Here is a 26029-nt window from a genome sequence, read left to right as displayed (position 1 = left end):
CTAATAACAGACGTAGGAACCAGGGATTTTTATAGCCATTCCCCTGCCCAATTCAGATACCTGCAGAGCAGAGTTCTTGATAGACTGTAGGCCACCAGTTACAATCTGGATTATATTTTCAATACAGGGCACTTGTGATAGCTGGCCACAATCATCACTGAAGACCAACCGTGATACAAGAAAGGGGTTTTGCCTTGGAGCCTGTAAAAGAAGGGTCAAGAAAGATTGTGTTGCTACATGTCATTATATATCTCTCACCACCTGGCTCTTGAATGCCTTCCCACCTCCACCCACCACCTCACTTGTAGGATGTTGGCGACAAAAGAGGTTATTTCATCTTCTAAGATTGAAACAAGGCTCTGACAAATCATGTAGTTGATCAGGCGGGCCAACTTTCCTAGTTGCAGTAACCATGTCTCTGCTTGCTTCAGCTTCTGCTTTAGCTTCTGGCACTGTACCCTCTGAGTGTATATGGAGCCTTGACCTGTCTTGTTGCAGTTTTGCACATACTCCTGCAGCTTCTGTTGCATGTTGTATGTATCCTCATGAACCTGTCAGCATAAAGAGTGGAAACTGGAGATAGAAGTATGGAGAGTAAATAGCCACCCACTGGTCTCTGCAAACAATCAGGTCTAGAACCCAGAACCTAGATATGCGCACAGAGTGCTCCTTTTAAGTTGAGATTAGCCCCAGAATTTGTTTGTTTTGACTTGTTTGCTTGTTTTGGCAGTACTGGGGACTAAATTTAAGGCCTTGAAAATCAGGACAAATGTACCACTGAGCTACATTTTGAGCCCCAGCCCCAGAATTATTATTATTATTTTGTGGTATTACAGATTAAATCCAGGGCCTTGTGCATGTGAGGGAAATACTCTATCAACTGAGCTATATCCCCAGCCCTAGCCCAGAAATTTTTATATGACCTGAGAAGATACAAAATGCAGGACATCTTTTAAGAGGAAGCCTAATGTGCTAATGCAATAGGCCACCCCTATCACACATATTTTGAATATATTCAAAGCCCTCAGGATGGAACTTTAGTGAAGTTCTATAGACACAAATTTTCTAATCATCAAGAATACAAGCACCAATAAATGTTGGTGAGGATGTGGGGGAAAAGGTATACTCATACATTGTTGATGGGACTGCAAATTGGTGCAACCATTCTGTAAAGTAGTATGGAGATTCCTCAGAAAACTTGTAATGGAACCACCATTTGACCCAGTCATTCACTCCTAGGTTTATACTAAAGGACTTAAAATTAGCATACTACAGTGACATAGCCACATTAATATTTATTGCAGCTAAATTCACATTGCTAAATTATGGAACCAACCTAGGTGCCCTTCGACTGATGAATGGATAAAGAAACTGTGGTATATACACACAATGGAGTATTATTCAACTTTAACGAAGAATTAAATTATGGCATTTGCCAGTAAATGGATGGAACTGGAGAATATTATGCTAAGCAAAGCAAGCCAATCCAAAAAAAAATCAAAGGCTAAATGTTTTCTCCAATATGGATATGATAATTCATAATAAGGGGAGCAGGTAGAATAGAGGTATGTTGGAATAGAGGAGAGTGAAGAGAGGGAAGGGGGCAAGGGAGTAGGAATGATAGTAGAATGAATCAGACATTATTACACTATGTGTATATATGATTGTATGGCCTGTGTAACTCTGCACCATGTACAACCAGATGAATGAGAAGTTATACTCCATTTATATATGATGTGTCAAAATGCATTCTACTGTTATGTATAACTAATTATATCATTTTTTTAAAAAAAGAAGCAAACAAACAAAAAACACCAAGAACTTCACAATACATAGAACAGACAAAAAAAATAGGTGAGTAAAGCTCAGCAATAATTCCAGAACATGGACTTAACCATTAGGTCTGGGTAATGTGGCCTGCTAAGTAGCATAATATTGTTTTATGTTCTAGTAGAAGCTATTTCTGACACTAACAGACTTTCTATTGAAGGAGGGGAAATGTGGGACAAAGCTTGGGAGTCTCTTTGGAATTATTCACAGATCTAGGAGGATTCTCAGCCTATGCAGAGAATTGATGATTGTCAAGTTCTATTGAGGAACATAAGGGAGAAATAATAAAGTTATATAGGTCCAGATAGACCCTTTGCCCTTGATGTTGTCCTGTTCCTTCCGATTCTACACAGAGCTCATGATTAGAACTGATTGGTTCAATCTGTGGATTGTGTTTACACTATTCATGTGCTCAAGTCTCAGTCTTCAGAACTGTAGTTAAGTCCTAAGCAAGGCACATGATACACAAACATGTCCTCAGGCTTGGTAAAGTGTGCTCTTCCTACCACATAGCCCTTAGTCCAGAACACCATCGTTATCTAGAAACTTGTATGGCTCATCCACTACACTGTGAGCTCCTTAAGGAAGGACCCTCTACTAAGCCTCATTTCATTTTTTAATTGCTTAATATGGTGCCCAGTATCGAATAGGTCCACTGTAAATTTTTGTATAAAGAATATAACATCTCACATGGAAAGGGTCTAAAGCATCCATTAGGATAAAATCACATAAACAACAACAATAATAATTATTACTATAACGGAACATAGTTGATAGACACCAGCACTAGGCATACTAACTTCTAAATTATGAGAAAAAAATTTTTAACCCTGAAATCCTATACCTTGCCATAGTATCATTGAAGTTGAAGAATGAATAAAGACATACTTAGATATATAAAGACTCAGAAAATTTACCATCCAAAGATTCTTCCTGAAAAAAAAATGAGTAATAATTGGACTGGGGTTGTGGCTCAGTGGTAGAGCACTTGCCTAGCACGTGTGGGGTCCTGGGTTCAATCTTCAGCACCACATATAAATAAATAAGGTAAAGGTATTGTGTCCATCTACAACTAGGGAAAATTTTTTTTTTGAAAAAAGGAATAAGATACTTCAGACAAAAGAAAATGAATCCAAGAGAGTAACATTGTCTTCAAGAAGCTTTAATGGGCAAAGAAATTGGTGAAAAATACTGATAATTTTATATGAATATGTTACAAAACAATACTCTTAACAATGCAAAACTGAAATTCTAGATGGCAAGGTAAGAATAATAGGAAGCCAGACAAAAAGAGGAATAAGAAGAATGAGGAGAGAATGAGAGAAGAGAAAGAAAATTAGGAGAGTACTAAGGTTCTTATTATGCTTGGGGAAAGTTATGAATACAAATTCACACTTGTCATTCATTCAGCTAATACTCACTGAGCACCTGTTTTTGGCATATTCTGCAATAAGCACTGGAGATATTTCAGTGAATTAAATACATAAAAATCCCTGTCCTCTGTGGGCATAATGAATAATGACCAAAACATAATTAATAGTTTATACTGTATGTGGAAAGGTGGTAAGTGCCACAAAAAAAAAAAAAAGGAAGGGAAAGAAGGGTTGGGAGTCCTGGTGCTAATTTTAAATAGGGTGATCAGAAAGGGTCTCCCTGAGAAGGTACTATTAGAAAAATACTTGAAAGAGATTGTTATAAAAATTTGAGTGGAACAGCTATACATATGCATTCAAGTGCAGGAAACAGAAAACTAGAAAAAATGTGGCTTAAACAAGTAGAAAGTTTATTTATTTAATTCAATAAGAAATCCAGGGCTGAGAGTATATCTCAGTGGTAGAGCATTTACCTAGCATGTGCAAAGGCCCAGGGTTTGGTTCCCAGAATGGCCCAAAGAAAATAAAAGAAATCCATAGATTTGGCCCAAATCAGTCAAATCATTTTGTTTTCTCCATTTCTCCATCCTTAGTATGACTTTCACCCTAATCACAGTGATATGGCTTTTCCATCACCAGAAATTTCATCCAAGGGTTAGCTAATAAGATAGGAAAGGTCCAAAAATACATTTCAGATGGATCTACCTCTAAAAATTTTTCCAGTTACTTTCACTTAGATTTCATTGCCTGTAACTGAGTCACATATCCACCATTCCTCAACAAGTAGAGTCTATGAAAAGAAACAAAATCACCAGTCAATAACTAAGAAAGATGAGAAGACACTGAATAGTGCCTGAGCAATCACAAGAATAAAGTATATAATATCCAAATCACTGCAGGACAGTGGGTAGCAACAAAACTGTAAACAATCCAAGAAAAGAAACATAGGAAGACTCAACTAGAAATAATAGGAAACAGAAAACACCAAGATGGAGTCTAAATCTATCAGTAATCATAGTAAATGAGATAAACCTGTTATAAGATTTAGACTCTCAGACTAAATGTTTCTCATATATTTATGATACACAAAAAGTAAAGTAATAAAGTGTGCTTTAAAATAAAAGGGATATAAGGAACTAGGGAGAGGGAGGAGGACAGGGAAAGAAAAAAAACTGGGGAATGATATTGCTAAATGTATTGTTAAATTGTGTGCATGTACAAATATGTAACAAATAATCCCACCATTAAGTACTAACTATAATGTGCCAATAAAAATATGGAAAAAATAAAAACAAATATAAAATATCCTCAGGAAACTGAGGCAGGAAGGTGGCAAGATCAAGGTCAACCTGGGCAACTTACCAGTACTCCATGTCAAAATAAAAAGGGCTGAGAATGTAGCTCAGTGGAAAAGCATCCCTGAGTTTAACTGGGGACCACACACACACACACACACACCAAAAAAAAAAAAAAAAAGAAAGAAAGAAAAAGAAAAAAAAAGAATGAAGACTTTTTATTTATAAGTCACACAAGAAATAATGTTATGAATTTTTATGCACATAACAACATGATTTTTAAATACATGTTACAAAAACTAAAAGAACAAGGAATAAATTAACAAATCTATAGTCACAGGGGAGATATTTAACATGTACTATTCAGAAGCTGAAAGATAAAATAGGTCAAAAAATTATTGTGCCTGTAGGGATATTTGAATAAAGTAATAAATGAGCTTGGTCTAATAATGCATGTTTTCTAAAGTTGATTTTCCTAGAAGCAGACCCTGAGTATGAGATTTTGGAAAATATGATTTATTGAAGGAGGAAAAAAAAAACCCTAAGGGAGTGAGGGAAGCAGAACAGAGAAGAGGAAAGTGCTTGGCAAGATCTCAGCTAAAGGTTACTTTTTGTCTGACGTGGAGGGGCAAGGAGGAAGCAACCCTGAAATGCACATCATACCATAGAGTAGTCCTATCTTGAGTCAGAAAAGTCAAACAAAGTCATAGCTAGGAAGGATTCCATCCTTGCATGCATCTGAAGTGGACTATCAAAGATTCAAGATAGGTTCAGAGATAATCCCAGCAGCATGAGAAATCAGGATTCTAGTTCTTAAACTCTTCAGTACTCTAATTCCCTATTGTCAGCACAAACAACTGACAAAACAGACATGATCCTAGGCTAGGACCAACCCTCAGGAAAAGTTGAGTCCCAGTGTCTGCTCACCTATTATTGATCCATCTATTTGCAGAGACTGCTATTGCCGGGCAGGACAATGGCTCTGATCTAATTACAGAGTTGTGTCACACAGAGGATCCCATAAAAGAAGACTGGAACTCTGCAGAGAGCAGCTGGGAGAAAAGGTTTATAATAAACTAGGGCTCCTTACCAGTTTAAGAATAGATGTACAGAGCTTTAGAAAGTGATTGAGTAACCGTAGAGCCTTGTAGTTCTCCTTGGCTAGAGCCTTCTGCAGATCTTGGAGTTCATAACATCTATCTGGCTCCTGGGGTAGCCAGGACACAGAGTGGAACTCTTGCAGAAGCCTAGAATCAAGGAATAAGCTAATTAGGATAGAATCCCAGCTCTCTCTCTTTACACACCTTTGATTTCTTCCCAGCCCAGCTCACCCCAGACTGAGCAAATGTTTACAAAGATTGTAATATTTCCAATAAGCAACAGAGACAGCTTCCTCTTCAGAGTTCTCTGGAAGAGTTCAAGCCTAGAGAGTTTCTGGCTAGGAAATTACTTGGAAGAGGCTCAGGGTATGTAAAAATGTTTATACCTAGTGACATCTCTACCAGGAGAGAGGGTCAGATAAGTTCTAAGGTTTAACTCTGAAAGAGACAAAGGGGCTTCTTCCTTGGAATAGGGAAGCTGAAGGCTCCAAAAGTCTACATCAACAAATCAGTTTTAGGATCAAAAGTAATGACACTGCAAGTCCTCTATAGGCTGACCACCTCTGAGGAAGCCCATTTCTTTTTCCCACTTCTCCCCAGAGAACTCCATATCTCTAAACATCCTTGAAAAATATGAAAGGCCCTCAATAAGTAGACAGGATAATCATAACAGGTGTCATTTATTCAGTGCCTACTAAAAGGCATGGAACTTGGTACTTTATAACCACAATTTCATTTAATTTTCATTATAGCTGTGCAAACATAAATCTTTATCCCAGTTTGCAGATCAGGAAACCGAGGCTTAAAGAGTAAAGTCCCTTGCTAGTATTCAGGATCTAAATTCTACCCTCCAAAGTCCTTATGCTTTCAATTACATCAGGAGGACTGGGTAAGACTAGAGGATGAAAACTGCCTAGAACAGAGGTTGCAAACTCATAACCAATGGATCAGATTCATACTGAAAGTTTTTCAATGTGCTCCAGTATGGTGTTTTAATTAAAATTTGAGCCAGAGAGTTAAAATTAAGAAATTTCAATACAAAATGTAGACTTCAGGAAGTCCTGAAAAATAAGGTGGCTGATCATGCTGAACCTATATTCCCAAATGACAATTAGTTGAAACTGAGTAGTGATTGTCCTCTTCAGATGCAATCTCCAGATTCCAGTTCCCCCAAGACTCCCAGTTTCTTCACCTAACCTCTTTACATTTGGCATTCCTTCAATACCTCCTGCTTAGGCTCCACAGCTTTTTGATTCTCCAACTCCTATTACAGAATATGCTTGTGAAAAGCTGAAGCATCATGAAGGGAAGGCAAAGAAGTACCAAAAATAAGAATAACCAATATTTTCCCGAAATGAAAGGAATAGAAATAATAGCACTGAAAGAACAAAAAAATTGGATTCAAACATCTGAATTAGACCGCTAGACTTGATATTTAATAGTTGTGTAATATCTGGGACAAGATAATATAGAACATGTAATTACATGGAGATATGTTCAGATCATGTTACATATACACTATGTAACATATGATCACATTTGATCACATTTTATATATGTGATAGAAAAAAGACTAGGAGGATATGTAATAAAATCATCATAGTGATTATTTAAGGGTGGTAGGATTAGAACTTTATTTTTTTCCTTCATGCTTTTTTGTTTTCATTTTTTCAACAATGAACGTGTTGTTATTTTTTGCCAAAATATTTTTTAAGGGGCTGGGGATATAGCTCAGTTGGTAGAATGCTTGCCTCACATGGGTAAGATCCTGGGTTCAATCCTCAGCACCACAAAAAAAATAATAATAACTTTAAAAAAACTATTGAAGTTGGGTTTTTAAGACTTTACCTGTTAATATGGAGCAGCCCAGCTCCAAAGTGGGGTACAGCCAAAAGCAGTTGATTCCCCAGGAGAGTCCGGAGCCGACACAGCCCCTGCAACTTCACATTCTTCTTCCAACTACAAATTACAGGTCAGTAATAATTTACTATTGCTCTCATTCATTTCCCCTCCAAATCCCAGCCCCATCACCACCTACCAGGTTAAAGCTTTGCGCAAGAGGAAATTCTTAAAAAATGGAATGAACTGAAGTTTTTGCCACAGAACAGAGTGGTGGTGCCAGGTACCCAATGTCATCGTTTCACTGCCCTCCACAGGATGTACATGCAGAATCCCAAAGGGAGAAAAGATGTAGTGCTCAGGATTCACTTTGTTTGGTGGCACCACTATCAGATTGTAGGGCCTTTAAAAAATAGCTCTGATTAGTGGGAACCAAAGGGACTTGTATAGATTTTAAGAAGAGACAAGAGAAGGATGGGGAAGATGGGAAAGGAGGCAGGAAGGAAGGCAGAAGACAGGAAGAGGGGAAAAGAGAATGACATTGTTTTTAAACTAAAAAGATGGAACAATATTATCAAGGAATTGAAGCCAAAGATAGATGAAAAGGAAGAAAAACACCATGTAGCTTGTTGCAAGACATTTGTATATCCCTACTCAGATATCTTATATCTAATTTAAAACACCACCAGTTGTAATCTGTAGCATTATTTTATGAGACACTAAGATAAAATAAATGCTTCCAATGTGATACCCTATCAATTTGTAAGATGCACTTCAATTTCAGAGATGTTAAAATGTGAAAAAAATGTCCATCATAACAGTGGTTACCAGAGCCTGAGAGGGTGTGGGGGAGGAAAGGATGGAGAGAGGATGATTAATGGGTACAGGGATACATCTAGATAGGAGGAATAACTTCTAAAGTTCTATAGCACAGTAGGAAAACTACAGGTGACAACTATTAATTGACTATTTCTAAACAGCTAGAAGAGAGGATTTTGAATGTTCTCAACACACAAAAAAATGATAAATGATGCCAGGCACGGTAGCTCATGCCAATAATCCTTGTGGTGAGGGAGGCTAAGGCAGGAGGATCACAAGTTCAGAGCTAGCCTCAGCAATTTAGCAAGGCCCTAAACAACTTACTCCCTGTCTCAAAATAAATTAAAAATGGGCTGGGGATAAGGCTCAGTGGTTGAACACCACTGGGTTACAGAAAGAAGAAAAGAAATGATAAGTAATATTATTTGATAAATGATAAAAATGCCAATTACTCTGATCATTACACACAGTGTATACATAAATTGAAATACCACATTCTACCCCATAAATAGCTAGTTATTATATTGCAATAAAAAATAAAAAATATTGGGACTGGGGATGTGGCTCAAGCAGTAGTGCACTTGCCTGGCATGTGTGGGACGCTGAGTTCGATCCTCAACACCACATAAAAATAAAAAAATAAAGACATTGTGTTCACCTAAAACTAAAAAATAAATATTTTTTAAAAAATAAAAATAAGAGTGGCCCTCCGCCCGGGTGCTCTCGCGTCCTCTGTCGGTAACCAGCCTTCAGCTACGGGACCGCAAGACCGAACAGGATCCGTGGGGCGACCGGGAGCCGGGACCCTTTGTGGCCGGCGATGGGCCCTCGCCGCCGACGCCGCAAGCCAGAGACCCCGAAGAGGCGCAGCGGGAGTCCACCTCGCGGGACCCCGCGGCGGGAAGCCTCCTTAGGTTCTTCCTTTCGTCAACATAGTCGGAGAAGAATTCGCTGGATTAAGGAGATCAAAAATCTACAGAAGAGCACAGACCTCTTGATAAGGAAGTACCCCTTCAGCCGCCTGGCAAGAGAAATATGTATGAAATTCACACGTGGTGTGGACTTCAGTTGGCAAGCCCAGGCCCTGTTGGCCCTTCAAGAGGCAGCAGAAGCATTTTTAGTTCACCTCTTTGAGGATGCCTACCTCCTCTCTTTACATGCTGGCCGAGTCACTCTTTTCCCCAAGGATGTGCAGCTGGCCAGGAGGATCCGGGGCATCGAGGAAGGACTTGGCTGAACTCCTACAGCACTGTCTCTGGATGTTACCTGGGACTCTCTGGAGCTACAACTAGACCCAGTGGTGTCTGAGGTGCTACCTGGATTTTGTTGTCTCTGAGCGGTGTGTGACTGTTGCCCTTTAAACTTTCTTTATGAAGGAGAAGAATGCATGTTTCCTCTGTAGCAGAGGTGTTATAGGAAACAACACAGTTCCAAAGGCCTGAAAAGACTTAGTTGGTGTGTTACTCATATGACTCCTAAAGGATTTTGAAGACATCACATCTGTCATGTTATAGGAAAAGGATATTTACTTTGTTTTAGATCTTTCTGTACTTTATGCATTTTTTAACCATGTGTATATTTTTACTGTTATTGAAAATGAAAGGGAAGAATAAAAATAAATAATTTTTTTTAATGTAAGAGAAAAATAAGAGAAGAGCACTTCCATTTGTTACCTTAAAGGACCCAACTCTCCTCATGTACAAATCTCTGCCTTCCAGATTAATATCATTAGTGACTGTCAACAAATGTGTTGCTTTTCAAAACTAAATTGGGAGTTGAAATAGAAATAATTTTTTTAGTTGTTGTTTGGTTTGGGGACTAGGGATCAAATCTAGAACCTTATACATGCTAAGCATGCACTCTACTCCCAGCCTGAAATTTTTCTGATTCTTTCTAGCAAATTTCTATCAAAATAATTCAGAAATTCTCTCATAGAATTTAGCATTTTATTCTTAGTTGTAAATCATAGAAATATCATCCATCCAAGATTTTGTTTTATTCTAATTTTTTAAAAAAAATTTGGGGTACTGGGGATTGAACTCAGGGACAATTAACCACTGAGTTACATTCCCAGCCCTTTTTATTTTTTATTTTGAGATAGGGTCTCAGTAAATTTCTGAGGTTGGCCTTGAACTTGTGATCCTCCTGCCTCAGCCTCCCAAGTGTCAGGAATTATAGGCGTGTGCTAACAAGGTACCCGTCATAAATCCAGGATTTTAAAGTGTTTTTTCAATGCTTTTATAGGTGTTTTTATAGCTTCTTTGTGGAGAAATAATAAAAATAATTCTTTAATGAAAATATTAAAATGAAGTTATTGTTTTAGCACATGGAGATTATACCATATTTTTTGTATTTTAACATTAAGTTCCTCAGTTGCACACCATTTGCAAACACCCACAATTAAAATGAGAATCAAGGGATGTGGTTTTGCCTCTGAAGTAGAAATGAGCAGGTAAAACCCTCGTCCTGTTTCTAAATGCAATTTAAGAAATTTCCTGAGAAATGAAAAATGCCACCCAAAGATCTGAGAAATGTGAGTGATGAAAATGAGCAGTGAGTGCAGACTATTAATAATGATGTGTTGGTCAGCTAAATTCAGAGACAGACCAAAGGGAAGCGCTGAATTTTACTGCTTAATAAATTTTAGCCCTTTGGAAAAACTTCTTGTTTGACATCAAGTCATATTTATGCAGACATTTGAATAAAGCTTATCTAACCATGAAAAATAAAATAAAATAAAATAAAATAAAAATAAAAAAAATATTCAGTTGGGAATATAGCTCCATGGTAGAGTGCTTGCCTACTATATGCAAAGGTCTAGGTTTGCTCTCTAGCATTGCAAAATAAGAAGATAAAAACTTAAAAATTTTAAAAATATTTTTAAATAACTAAGATTAAGATCTAATGAGAGAAAATGAAAGAATGATTGCCTCAAGTCATGTGGAAGGGGAGAGTTGTTTCGTCCCAGAGATAAAACTAGGACCAAAGATAAAAGTTTTAAGAAAGTAGACTTTTATTCAGTCTAAGGAGTAGGATGCCCCTAGAAAAAACACAGCTTCCCAGACACTGTTAAGATTTCAACATCTGATTCTTGCACTGGAGTTGAAAGATATCATCATTAAATTTGCTTCTGAGGCTATGACCAAATGTTTCTCCAGTATAGAATAGAATAAAAAAGAGGAAAAAAGTAAGAAAAGGATAACTAAGACAAAATGCTACAGGAGCAAAAGAGGGCAAAGATCTGGGCATGTTTTGTCTCTTGAAATACTTATTAAAGTGCACATAACAGTAAAAAAAAGAAAAAGAAAAAGGGCAAAGAGGAGGTAGATAATGGAGAGGAGAAGGCTGAACAGAAGAAAGAGGGAAACTGGGAGACAGAGGAAGAGTATGTGGATAAAGAACAGGGAGAGGAATGTACATGGGGAGAAAAAAAGGGGAACTAGATAGCATGGGAGAAAATCAGGGAGTTGGGGATGCAGAAGAGGTCTGGATAAAGGCTCTTACATAAAGTACCGACTGGGAGCCACATTGAGATAGAAGAAGTGGATGCTCTTCAAGTATTTCTCTGAATTCAGAATGGTCATCACCTGGCTACCCAAGAAGGAAGTCTCAGGTAAGAAGGAAGTACTTCTCTTTGGTAAGGCCTTCTCCACAGGAACTTCATAGTCAAGTTGAGACCTGAGTTTAAAAAAAAAAAAAAAAAAAAAAAGGAGGGAAAATGCAGAGCAAAGAGGTCAGATACCTAGAGGTGGGCCTTGCCACCTTTGGTCAGTGAAAGGAGGAGCTAGAGAGGATGCGATATGACACTATTAGAGCCTGTCTATCACCTATACAGATGTCAAATACTGAGAAAATACAGTTTGTTCTATACCTCAGTCATGGAGCTATATTCACATAGATTTGTGCATGACAACCCCTTCCTTTCTGATAAATGAATAATCATTTTGCTTTAAGTGTGATTTCTGTCAACTCAGTATTACATAATACTATGTACAAATAATGGAAAGACTATTCTCCCAACTCATCACCCTATAAGCCTACAGTCCTGGATATCTTCCTTTCGGTCAACCTTGCTAACCTTCTGGATCATATATCCTCCCTCTACTCCCATTGTACCTGCTTTCCAACCCTGCCTGGTCTCCATACTTTTGCTCACTCTTGCTCCTCCCATCATCACTCAAACTCTAGCTTCAGTCCTTTTCCTTTCCAGCCAATATCTATGGTGTATTCTTCAACCCCCTCAAGCCATCACCAATACTCTCATCTTCTTACCCTCCTACCATACTGGTCAATAAAATTGCTGAGATAAGTCATCCCATGGTTAAAAGTACAATTCTATCTAAAGTTTATATTAATAAATAGGGTTTATGACTTTTGTATTAGAACAGGACATTTTAAATGGAATAACTGCTACTAAAGTTTCATTCTCTTCCACAAGTTTTATTTCCTCAGCAGCTGAAGTCTTACATGATTTAGTAGATTGATAGGATCAAAGAACCATAAATATTGACTCCTCTATGAATCTCTAGTATTCAGTTTTGACTGTGGGCTCATTCTACTTTGCTGTCTTAGTACAAGCCATAAGCAGCCACCTCTTTTGGGTTGCTCAATCTTATACCTAATCCCATATCCAGCCCTGCCAAACCCCAGTCCCACACCATTCTTTACTTCCTTCCCCATTTGGAGAAACAGGTTCTGAGCCATGAACTAATACCTTGAATGCCAGTTGCCTTTCCACACACTTATCTGTCCCCCAGTTTGAAAGAAAGAGTTACTCTTTCTTCTCTACAAAAGTTTCTCTTTCTAGGCTGGGGCTGTAGCTCAGTGGCAAAGTGCTTGCTTAGCATGTGTGTGGCACTGGGTTCCATTCTTAGCACCACATAAAAATAAAATAAAGGCAACTCTGTCCATCTACAAGTATAAAAAAAAGTTTCTCTTTCTTCTCTACAAGGTTAATTTCTTGATCAATGCTCTGGATCCCTTATACCCCCTCTATGATATATTTTAAAGTTCCTCTTCTTATTAAAGAAGCACTTAAAGGTTATAAACTCTCTACTTTTTCAAAAGGAATCCTATGTAGAATGTAGACACCAAAATTCTTTCAAGTTGCTGTTCTACTATCTCATTCTTCAAGAATTTTTTCATGAAAAAATACTAAATCAAGATTTCCACTTCTTCATCTTTCATTCATTCCCAAATGTACTACAATCTGCCTTCCTCCCCACAAAACTCCATTGAGACTTTTCTCACTAACATATTCCTACTATTAACCCAATATTTTTCAGATTCTTACTCTTGCCTCCATAGCATTTATTTATTTATTTATTATTTTTTTTTAAAGAGAGAGAGAGAGAGAGAGAGAGAGAGAGAGAGAGAGAGAGAATTTTTTAATATTTATTTTTTAGTTCTCGGCGGACACAACATCTTTGTTGGTATGTGGTGCTGAGGATCGAACCCGGGCCGCACGCATGCCAGGCGAGCGCACTACCGCTTGAGCCACATCTCCAGCCCCTCCATAGCATTTATTACTACTGACTGCTGCCTCCTTGAAATTTTGTTTCACTTCCTAACCTGCAAGATATTTTGCTAACCTAATCTATTTTGTTAACCAAATTCCTCTGAGGTGCTTTCCCCAAACTGTGTATACAAACACACATCCCAGAGAAGCCACATGAAAGTAGTGGGTTTTTTGTTTTATATTTATAATTTTTAGTTATAGTTTATTTGTATTAAAGTGTCTATATGTATAACACTGGGCATAGTGGCACACACCTGTAATCCCAGGGACTCAAGGCTACAGCTGAAGGATCTAAAGTTCGAGGCCAATCTCAGCAATATAGCAAAACCCTCAGCAACCTAGTGAAACCTTGTCTTTTTTTTTTTAAAGAGAGAGTGAGAGAGAGAGAGAGAGAGAGAGAGAGAGAGAGAGAGAATTTTTAATATTTATTTTTTAGTTCTCGGCGGACACAACATCTTTGTTGGTATGTGGTGCTGAGGATCGAACCCGGGCCGCACGCATGCCAGGCGAGCACGCTACCGCTTGAGCCACATCCCCAGCCCTGAAACCTTGTCTTAAAATTAAAAGGTCTGGGGATATAGCTCAGTGGAACCCAGCTCCTGGGTTCAATCCCCAGTATCAGATATAAAAATTTTAAAAAGATATCTATATCTATCTCCCTAAATAAACTGTAAGACTCCAAGGGAAAGTCTTGTTCACTTCTTATGTGCCCAGCAACCTAGCAGTTTCTGACATATATATATATATATATATATATATATATATATATATATATATCCAATAATACTATAAAGTGAATGAATGAATGGGAAGCCAGCCCTGCAAAACTTAATGTAAATTAAGCTGTATTAGCTAGACAGAGGTTTACCACCAGGTTCCAAGAGAGGGAGAAGAACCTGATCACGTCTCAACATCTTAGACTACTGCCATTTCAGTTAAGGTCCCCAAGGAAAGAAAACTCATATTTAGGGCACAGGAAAGCTCTTTGTAAAAGCAAAAGAGCCTACTGGGGCTATTGAAGGCATAAATTATTGTCACTGGCTATCTTGCATCAGGGTTCCAGGAGCCAGCCTATCTGCCCACCATTAGGGCTCTGAGACTTCAGGAAAAACTTGACCTAGCCATAAACTTAAAAGACAAAAATTGAAGAATCCAAGCTTGATTAAAGATTAAACTAGGGAAGGAGAATATGGAAAAGGCAACAGGTTCCAGGTCTGGCCACGAAGGTGGCAAAAAGACATCTCTGAAACAGCCAAGAAGCAGGCCAAAGAGATGGATATAAAAAGCTTTCAAGCAGAAACATAAATGAGAACAAAAGAAATTTGAGGAGCTAAAGTTGAAGGCTACAGGGAAGAGTCCCCTAGCCACAGGTTGAATTATGAAATCTGGCAAAAAGTAAGCTGTTCCTTATGCCTGAGATGATGGTGATACTCAATTCCATTCCTTTCTAATGACTATGACTCCCTTGCCATAACATCTTTTGTCACTTATTGCTAGCTGAGTGTTGTCTGGGAATCTGTTGTTAAATTTTAAAATAAACTTATGTAAAAAAACAAAACTCATAGTCTTAATTTAGCCATTCCTCAGCAACTCTAAATGTAAAGTAAACCCAGCCTAGAACCCTGCCAGAGTCTGCTCTTTGGTCTTTGTTCTACTCTGAATTCTGTATCACTTAAAATTAACTCATTTACCAGACGAATTCATAGCTGAGTTCTATAAGACCTATAAAGAAGAATTAATACCAATACTTCTCAAATTATTCCATGAAATAGAAAAGAAGAGAACCCTTCCAAATTCATTCTACAAAGCTAGTATCATCCCGATACTAAAACAAGACAGAGACACATCAAGGAAAGAAAATTTCAGACCAATATCCCTGATGAATATAGATGCAAAAATTCTCAATAAAATTCTGGCAAAACATATTTAAAAAAACATTTTATACATATGTTATTTCTGACAAAAACATATTTTAAAAAACAGTGCACCATGATTGAGTGGGGTTCATTCCAAGGATGCAAGGATGGTTCAACATATGCAAATCAATAAACGCAATTCATCACATCAATAAACTTAGAAGTAAGAATCATATGATTATATCAATTGATGCAGAGAAAGCATTTGACAAAGTACAGCACTCTTTCATGTTCAAAACACTAGAAAAACTAGGTATAGTAGGAACATACCTCAACATTGTAAAAGCTATCTTGTTAAATCCAAGGCCAACATTATTCTAAATGGAGAAAAACTGGAAGCATTCCCTCTAAAAACTGGAACAAGACAGGGATGCCCTCTTTCAACACTTTTATTCACATAGTCCTTAAAACTCCAGCTAGAGTAATTAGACAGACGAAAGTAATTAAAGGGATAAAAATAGGAAAAGAATAACTCAACTAACATTATTTGCTGATGGCATGATTCTGTACTTAGAGGATCCAAAAAACTCCATCAGAAAACTTCTAGAATTAATAAATGAATTCAGCAAATTAACAGGATATAAAATCAATACCGATAAATCAAATGCATTGTTATACATTGGTGGTGAATCCTCTGAAAGAGAAACTAGGAAAACTACCCCATTCACATTAGCCACAAATAAATAAATAAATAAAATACTTGGTAATCAATTTAACAAAAGAGGTGAAAGACCTCTATAATGAAAACTACAGAACACTAAAGAAAGAAATTGGATAACATCTTAGAAGATGGTAAGATCTCCCAAGCTCTTGGATAGGCAAAATTAATATTGCCAAAATGGCCACACTACCCAAAGCACTATACAGATTCAATGTGATTCCAATTAAAATCCCAATGTCATTCTTTATATAAATAGAAAAAGCAATCATGAAAATCATTTGGAAAAATAAGAGACCCAGAATAGCTAAAACAATCCTTAACAAGAAGAGTGAAGCAGGAGGTATTACAATACCAGACCTTAAACTATACTACAAGGCTATAGTGACAAAAAAGGCATAGTATTGGCACCAAAAGAGGCACGTAGACCAATGGTACAGGTTAGAAGACACAGAGAAAAACCCACATAAATACAGTTATCTCATACTAGACAAAGGCATCAAAAACATACATTGGATAAAAGATAGCCTCTTCAACAATTGTTGTTGGGAAATATGGAAAGCCATATGCAGCAAAATGATACTAAGCCCCTATCTCTCACCATGCACAAAACTCAACTCAAAGTGGATCAAGGACCTAGGAATTAGACCAGAGACCTGCACCTAATAGAGGAAAAAGTAGGCCCAAATCTCCTTAATGTCAGATTAGGCCCCGACTTCCTTAACAAGACTCCTAAAGTGCAAGAAATAAAATCAAGAATCAATAAATAGGATAGATTCAAACTAAAAAGCTTCTTCTCAGCAAAAGAAACAATCAATGAGGTGAAGAAAGAGCCTGCATTTTGGGAGCAAATTTTTGCCACATGCACATCAGATAGAGCACTAATCTCTATGATATATAAAGAACTCAAAAAACTTAACACCAAAAAGCAAACATCCCACTCAATAAATGGGTTAAGGAGCTGAACAGACACTTCTCAGAAGAAGATAGACAATCAATCAACAAATATATGAAAAAATGTTCAGCATCTCTAGTAATTAGAGAACTGCAAATAAAAACTACTCTAAGGTTTCATCTCATGCCAGTTATCAAGAATGGCAGTTATCAAGAATACAGACAACAGGGCTGGGGATGTGGCTCAAGCGGTAGCACGCTCGCCTGGAATGCGTGCGGCCCGGGCTCGATCCTCAGCACCACATACCAACAAAGATGTTGTGTCCGCCGAGAACTAAAAAAAAAAAAAAAAAAAAAAAAAAAAAAAAAAAAAAAAAAAAAAATTAAAAAATCTCTCTCTCTCTCTCTCTCCTCTCTCACTCTCACTCTCTCTTTAAAAAAAAAAAAGAATACAGACAACAATAAGTGTTAGTGAGGATGTGGGGGGAAAGGCACACTCATACATTGCTGGTAAGACTGAAAATAGGTGCAACTAATCTGGAAAGTTGTATGGAGATACCTTAGAAAACTTGGAATGTAACCACCATTTGACTCAGCTGTCCCATTCCTCCGTCTGTACCCAAAGAACTTAAAACAGCATATTTTAGTAACAGAGTCACATCAATGTCTATGGCAGCTCAATTCACAGTAGCTAAACTGTGGAACCAACCTAGATGCTCTTCAATAGATGAATGGTACATATGAACATAATAATGAACTTTGGTACATATACACAGTGGGATATTGCTCAGCATTAAAAGAGAATAAAATTATGGCATTTGCAGGTAAATGGATGGAGTTGGAGAATATCATCTAAGTGAAGTAAGCCAATCCCAAAAAAACAAAGGCTGAATGTTCTCTCTGATAAGTGGATGCTGATCCATAATGGGGGGAGGCATAGGAAAAATAGAGAAACTTTGATTGGGCAAAGGGGAGGGAGGGGAAGGGAGGGGGTATGGTGGCAAGAAATATGGTGGAATGTGATGGATATTATTACCCTAGGTACATGTATGACTGCACATGTGGTGCAATGCTACATCATGTGCAATCAGAGAAATGAAAAGTTGTGCTGCAATTGTGTACAATGAATCAAAATGCATTCTTCTGTCATCTAATTAAAATAAATAAAATTAAAAACAAACAAACCAAAAGCTGAATGTTCTCTCTGATAAGTGGATGCTAATCCATAATGGGTAGGGGGAATGGAGAAAAATTGACAAGCCAAAGCGGGGGAAGAGGCATGGGAGCAGGAAAGAAGGTGAGATGAGATGGACATCATTACCCTAGGTACATGTGTGACTGAACATATGATGCAATGCTACATTGTGTGAAACCAGAGAAATGAAAAGTTGTGCTGCAATTGTGTACAATGATTCAAAATTTGCGTTCTTCTGTCATATATACCTAATTAGAATAAATAAATTATTTTAAAAAAGAAATTAACTCATTTGAAGAAAAAAAACAGGTAAAAACTAGCCTTTTCCTAGATAGTGAAGGTGTCATAGACAAGCTACAAAATACTTAGAAAATTAAGCCAGAGGACCAAGAGAAATTCCAAGACTAAAGGTAAAGAACTCTCAGAAGAGGTCTTTGTAGATATTCTGAAATCCTAAAGAGAGCTCTCATAGTCAGATTTTGGTGGGAAAAATCATTCTTGGGGCTAGAAAATCCAGATTGGAAGGGCAGGAGGAAGACTCTGGAAGAGTTGGCATGAAATCCCCTCCAGTGGCCTCCTTCCACCCTCTGCCTTGTAGTGCATTTAGCTCACACAGATCTGTGGGGAAGGCCACTCCCACAAGCACTCCCTAGGAGTATCCTAAGGAACCTAAACCTATAGTCTAGAACCCAACACAAGGTATGCCCAGAAGCAAGGCTCAGTGATTATTAATGAATGAGAACAAGAACTAAGGATGTTTCTGGCACCATCTGAGAAATAAAGTCTGGAAACTGGAAGGTCAAACTGTTTTCTTAACCTCTGGCTTCCAAATGGCAGACTTCTGATTTTAATTTCTACATTTCCCTGTGAGGATTAACATTGAGACACTGAGTTTATTTTGCTATCAAAAAGGAAAAAGAAGAACCCTCACACTAGCATGGGGTCAGGCTAATCCCTAAAATTGATAACAAGCTGACTATAGATATTAAGTAGACCAGCTGGGTGTGGTGGCAAATATCTGTAATTCCAGTGATATGAAAGGCTGAGGCGGGAGCACTGCAAGTTGAAGGCCAGCCTCAGCAATTTAGCAAGACCCTGAGCAACTTACTGGGACCTGGTCTCAAAAATTAAAAAAAAAAAAATGTTTAAGTGCTGAGATACGGCTCAGTGGTTAAGCCCCCTCTCCCCCCCCCCCCGGGGTTCAATCTTCAATCCTCAGTACCAAGAAAAAAAAAAGTGTAACATTGACTGGACTTAGTGGTACCCATAAATTAAGTTCTCCTCCTCTGCCCAAAGCCCCACTTGGTGATTAACTTACTCAGTCTCTCTTCTTCCATTAGGCTCTTCCTCTGAGATGTCAGCATCACAGGTTTCATACTGTACAGGAATGTCTGTTGCCAGTGCCAAAGGCAGAAGACTGAGACCATCCAGCCAGTTGGCCTCTTCTAGGGCCACCTCAGTACCAACAATACCTAGACAGCGCTGTAACTCAGGCAGTGTCACTGGTCGCAGCCATGTGGCCAATTGCTCCTTTACTTGCTGCCCACCCCATCGGGCCAGCACAAAAGGACAGGCTGAGCATGGGAGCCTTTGATGGATCTTCTTCTGGGGATGGCAGTCAACATGGGAGGCACTATCTAACAGAGAACTGTCTGGGGGAAAAGCCTTTGTTATGGCATCTAACAGGTCCAGGTGGAGTTGGGCTTTCACCCAGGGTGCCCAGCAGTAGAGCTGCTCCAGGAAGGGTAACAAATCAAGGTGACCAACTAGCAACTCACGATATGGAGGCAGCAGTTCCAGTACCCCATGCAGGTAGCACCAAGCTGCAGGGCTACAGTCCTGCAACACAGCTGAGAAGAGACTTTGGAGCTCAGCTAGCAGGAGCTTCAGCACCGTAGGCTGCTCTGAATCCGTCACTGCCTTCGAGAATTGCCTCTGTTTCTTCTGACCATCCCAGTGTTGTCCTTTGCTGGTAAGGCCACATACAGAGTGCCAAGACTCTTGGGCATCTGATATTACCTCATCAGGAGAGACACCTACCTTCTTCTCTTCCAGGACCAAGAGGAGTTGTGCATTCAACTGCTGTCGAAGTGATCGTGCCCACAGCTCAGGTGGCAACTGCCAGTTCCAGGCTCTCTGCTGCTGACCCTTACCTGAATAGCCCAGCCAGGAGAGGGGCAAGAAAAGAGACCTGAGGCTCTTGGCATAATCAATGGAGCTGGGGGCAAAGGGAGGAAGGGACCTAGGACCCTAAGATGGAGCTGCAGAAGGTCATTCCTAAGCCTCAGTCCCTCCATACAGCTTCCCCAAAGATTGCTAAGAAGCAAACCCAGGTCAGAGGTGGGAGCCCTCCCTGTACAAGTTTCTCCCCACCTCCACGTGCCTTGTCCCCCTCACCTGGTATAGGAGGTGAAGGAAAGGAAGAGTGCCAAATCTGCTGATGAGGTTTCATTGGGGAGCACCTGCTGCATAAATGGATGATCTTAGACTTGGGTCCCTGGCATGGGATCACCCTAACCACAGCCACTCCCACACAGATTGGCGCACACACGTGCAATCCCTTGAAGAGGCAAACTGATGATAGAGCTTTCAGAGAACTTCAATCACAGCAAGGAACCTTCTTGCAGAGTGAAGGCTGGTAATCTCCTGAAAGGAGGAAATAGCCGTCACTTTGAGGCATCAAAGCCCTAATTCACCAGATATCTTTGCCCACAGGCTGAGAATATGCTGAGGTTGGAAAGCCAAGGAGCAGTGAACTGCTCCGTCAGGATGCGGTAGGGAAACCCATAGGAAGAAGGAGCAAGAAGTGGGCTAAAAGACCAAGGCGGAGGAAGTCGGACTCCTGGGAATGTGTGGGAGGGGGTCCTACTGGGTACAGGGGCAACAGCTCTGTTCTTGGAGAAACAAGATAAACGGATCCCACGGCCAGGGTCCCACCCGCAGCTCCTTCCGCTCGCAGCTGTTAGAACCGTTAGAGGACCACGAGAGGCCAGAACCAGAAAGAAGAACCTGGGAGATGGCGGACTGAGCCCAGGGGCTGAACCAGGGCGGCACCTGGGCCAAACCTGCCCTTAGCTGCTTGCCTGAGGACCTGCTTGGCTTTGAAATAGAATGACTCGATTGATTGGGGAACTAAAATTCCTGAGTGTGTGGAGCGCAGGTGTAATCCATGTGGCCGTTTTACTGAACATCTAAATTAGTGTCAGGTCCCAGTAAAGTATGCCTTGGGACTTCCTCCCTTCATCCCTTCAACTACATAACATCTGCTCCATCCCACCTCCCAAAGAGAAACACTACTAAGCAAAACCTTTGATCTTAAAGTGCTCCAAATTTAGTTGGGGGCTGGGAATACAGCAGTAGCTGATTTTAAAAATTCAACTGAATGATTTTAAAAAATTGTCCTGGTTCTCAGGCTAGTGGACAATACATTGTAGGACTTCTCAGGCTGTGGTTCTTTTTCTCTGGAGAACCTTCACCAATATACAAGTTTTCTGTGGCTATGTATCAAATTACCACAAAACAAGCAGCTTAATAAAATATCGCTGGGTGTGGTGGTGCAGGCCTGTAATCTCAGCAATTTAGAGCCTGGGCTCAAGAATTCAAATTCAAAGCCAGCCTCAGGAATTTAGGGAGACCCTGTCTCTAAGTTTTAAAAAATAATAAAAAGGACTAGGGATGTAGCTCAGTGGTAGAGTGTTCCTAGGCTCCAGTACCATAAGCAAGACAAAACATAAAAACAAAAACAAGACCCATGTAGTACCTCACAGATCTCTAGCATGACTTGACTGGGTTCTCCGATTTATCATAAATCTGAAATCAAGATACTGACTGGGCTGAGTTTTCACATGGATGATCTGAGGAAAGAATCTACTTCCAAGCTCATTCTTCTTAATTTGAACTCATTTTCTTACAGTTCTAAGAATAAAGTCTTTATTGGCTATTAGCCAGGGGAAGCTCTCAGGTCCAGAGGCCACCTTCCTACCTTACTACACAATCCCTCCATCTTCAAGACAGCAACGGAGCCTCAAAACCTTTTGATGTTTCACATTTTTCTGATATCCTTTTCTACAGTCAGTCAAGGAACACTACCTGCTATTAAAGGGCTGGTATGCTTAGGTCAGCACACTCAGAAAATCTCCCTTCTTATAGTCAACTATACCATAAAATGTAACCTAATCACAGGAGTAAAATCTGTCATATTCATAGTTCCAGGGAACATGCAGGGTGTGTACACTGGAGGCAAGAAATTTGAGGGACCATCTTAAAATTCTATACATATGCTATAATAAAAAGATCCAAAATAACATCAGCTTAAATATGATGCTTACTTTTTTTCTATCATGTAACTGTTCAAGGGTAAGTACTCCAGGGCTAACATGGTAGTCTTTTATTTGTTCTGCTTTCTCCAAGAAAATAGTCCTTGCCTTCAAGGTCCAAGAGAATATACCACTATGTCTGCTGGGGCCCATCCCAACCAGTGAGATGAAGGGAAAGAGAAAAAAGGCATATTCTTTTTTAAAAGGGTTTAGCCAGGCAATTGCACCCATCACTCAATCACATGGCCATTCTTAGCTGCAAGTAAAGCTACCAAATCTAATCTTTGTTTTCAGTGGTATATGCCCAAGTAAAATTTGGTGCTTCTATTAGTAAAGAAAGAAGGGGGAAGTGGATACTGGGAAATAACCATTGGCTTTTATGCCACTAGTAGAACAGTAAAAGCATGAATACTCTTCCTTCTACATGTTCTCAGGGCTTACTTCCTCAAGTCTCTGCTTAAATACTACCATATTAATGAGTTCTTCACTTACAACCCAGTGGAAACACTTTTCTCTATCTCCTTATCTCCTTATCCTGAATTGTTTTTCCCCAGAGCACCTATTATCATCACATATAAATACTTAAATTTGCCTGCTATCTATTTGCTCTGACTAGAAGCATAAGCTCTATAGTGGCAGAGATTGATTGCTCCTTGTTCTCTCCCCAATATCTAGTGCTAGGCACCATAAGTAGGCAATAAAAATATTTATGGAAAAAATGCATAAATGCATAACAATCTTCATTAGTGATTAAGATAGACTATGGGGTCAGATTGCCTGAATTAAAATCCTAATTTCATACAGATAACCAATAAATATATGAAAAAATATCCCACATCTTTAGCCATCAGGAAAATGCAAATCAAAACTACATTGCAGTTCTATTTCACCCCAATTAGAATAACTATCATTAAGAAACAAAAAACAAATACATAAACACATGTATGCTGGCAGGAATGTGGGAGGAAAAGCAACTCTATTGGTGAGAATGTAAATTAGCAGATCTACTATGGAAAATCATATGAAGGTTCCTAAAAGACTAAAAATAGAGCTACCATAAATCCAGCTATACTATTTGTTGGTATATACCTGAAGGAATTGGACTCAGCATACAAAAGAGATGCCTGTACACCCATGTTTATCACTGCACTATTCACAATAGCCAACTTATAGAATCTGCCTAGATAACTGTCAGTGGGTGAATGGATATGAAAATGTGTATATACACAATGGAATATTATTCAGTCATAAAGAGGAACAAAATCATGTCATATGCAGGGAAAAAGATGGAACTTGTGTTAGTAAGCTTTTCATCACATTGACCAAAATACCCGACAAAAACAACATAGAGGGCTAGGGCTATAGCTCAGTGGTAGAGCACTTCCCTAGCACATGTGAGGCACTGAGTTCGATCCTCAGCACCACATAAGAATAAATAAAGGTATTGTGTCCATCTACAACTAAAAATTTACTTTAAAAAACAACTTAGAGAAGGAAAAGTTTATTTTGGTCTTATGGTTTCAGAGATTCAGCTGGCTAAGTCCATTGCTCTGGGCCCAAGATAAGGCAGAAGAGCATGGAAGTAGGTGTGATGGAGAAGTTTCTCAGCTCATGGCAGCCAGGAAGCAAAGCAAATGAGAAGCCAGAGGACAAGATATAACCCAGGACACATCCCCAGTGACCTATTTCCTCTAGTTATGCTATACCTGCCTACAGTAATCACCGAGTAGTTCATTAAGATTATTAATGGATTAATTCACAGATGAGGTTAGAGCTCTCATAATCTAATCATTTCACCTCTGAACATTCCTCCATTAAGGATCATAATTTCAAAACATGAGCTTTTCAGGGGACATTTCTAGATCTAAACCATAACAGAACTAGAGATGATCATATTAAGCAAAATAAGTCAATCTCAGACAAGTATCACAGTTTTTCTCATACACGGACTCTTACAAACAAAAACACATGAAAGTAAAAGAGGTATTTTTAGGGAAGGGAAAGAGGACTGAAGTTGGAGGAGAAGGATGGTAGTAGGGAGGGTGGTTATAATTAAAGCAAATGTATGTGTGAAATGTCACAAGGAAACACATTAATTTGTTTAATTAATATGTGCTAATAATTTTAAAAAATTATTATAGAAAACTGAAAAATTCTCATGCAGTTTTATGTCTTGGAAATGAAGATAATAGTAGTGTCTATCTTAAAGTTTCACTGTAAGAATTATATGTTTTAATGTATATAAAATGCTTAGAATAGGCCTTGGTTGGTAGACATTGATATTATTGATATGTTTGGTGGTTGTTCATTTTGACAAAATGCTAAACAAGACAAAATAGGAGGGTTCAATTAGGGGATGAATGAGGGCACAGATAAGCCTTCTTAGGAAGGGCAAGGAAGAACCAAATCACAATAAGCCATAAAACTTAAGGCCTTAAACAATAGATGCTTTCCAGACAGACAAGGACAGAAGGGAACTCTTAGTAACCTTTGCTGAACCCAAGACTACCTAAATTTCTAATTGTTTCTTTTTTCTTTTGTCAATTCATTTTTCTATTCTGTGCAGACTATTTCGAATCTCCATTCTCTCGTTTTCCATTTTCTTCTGCTTTATTCTCAGATGATAACTTTACCTCTTATAATAAAAATGATGCTGTATCAGTCAGGGTTCTACAGAGAAATAAGGTATTTGTATATATACAGAGATTTATTTAAGGAACTGGCTCACATGACTATGGGGGCTAGTGAACTCAAATTTGGTTGGGAAGGTCAGCATCCTGGACACTCAGAAGATAATTCTGCAGTTTTTAGGCAAAACTTCTTCTCTAGAAAACTTGAGTTTTGCTCTTAAGGCCTCATTGGAAATGGATAAGGCCAAACCACATCAAGGGTAATCTTTATTTAAATCAACTAACTGTAGAAACTGTAGATGTTAGCCACATCTATAAATAATTGCAAAGCAACACCTAGATTAATGCCAAATAACTATAGCCTAGCCAAGTTTACACATAAAACTAGCCATCAAACAAGATATTTAAAAGGAACTCTCTCAATCTTTCAATACCAAATCAAAAAACTATTTAAATTTGCTCTTAATTATTCCTTCCTCCTTCCTGTCACGAACTAGAGGTACTTCTATGTAAAACCAGATTATATGCCTATGCCTCTACTCACTCAACATACATTTACTAAGCATCAATTAGGTCAGGCACTATTAGGTGTTTGGTGATATCAGTGTAAAAAATAATGACAAATATTCCTGACTTATAGAGTTTA

The 26029-nt window shown here is 38.7% G+C and overlaps 2 protein-coding genes across 2 annotated transcripts; one reads left to right on the top strand and one right to left on the bottom strand.

Moving 5' to 3' along the window:
• LOC308641749 (dynein heavy chain domain-containing protein 1-like) lies at positions 1 to 20908 on the bottom strand (the record flags this gene model as incomplete). The annotated part of the gene is made up of 8 exons (XM_081280360.1): positions 1 to 201; positions 303 to 551; positions 5589 to 5745; positions 7447 to 7557; positions 7637 to 7840; positions 11761 to 11934; positions 19756 to 20655; positions 20835 to 20908. 8 exons carry the CDS (start codon positions 20906 to 20908, stop codon positions 1 to 3), a joined length of 2070 nt encoding a protein of 689 aa, XP_081136486.1.
• On the top strand, positions 8987 to 9493 carry LOC308638023 (histone H3-like centromeric protein A; the record flags this gene model as incomplete). The annotated part of the gene is made up of 1 exon (XM_081274981.1): positions 8987 to 9493. The coding sequence occupies exon 1, from the start codon at positions 9077 to 9079 to the stop codon at positions 9491 to 9493; it is 417 nt and encodes a 138-aa protein (XP_081131107.1). The 5' UTR covers positions 8987 to 9076.
• Positions 20909 to 26029: the final 5121 nt, after the last annotated feature.

This window comes from Spermophilus citellus, assembly GCF_964194105.1.
Source record: "Spermophilus citellus genome assembly, chromosome: 2".
Taxonomy (NCBI): domain Eukaryota; kingdom Metazoa; phylum Chordata; class Mammalia; order Rodentia; family Sciuridae; genus Spermophilus; species Spermophilus citellus.
This window is presented reverse-complemented; position numbering and strand designations above follow the sequence as displayed.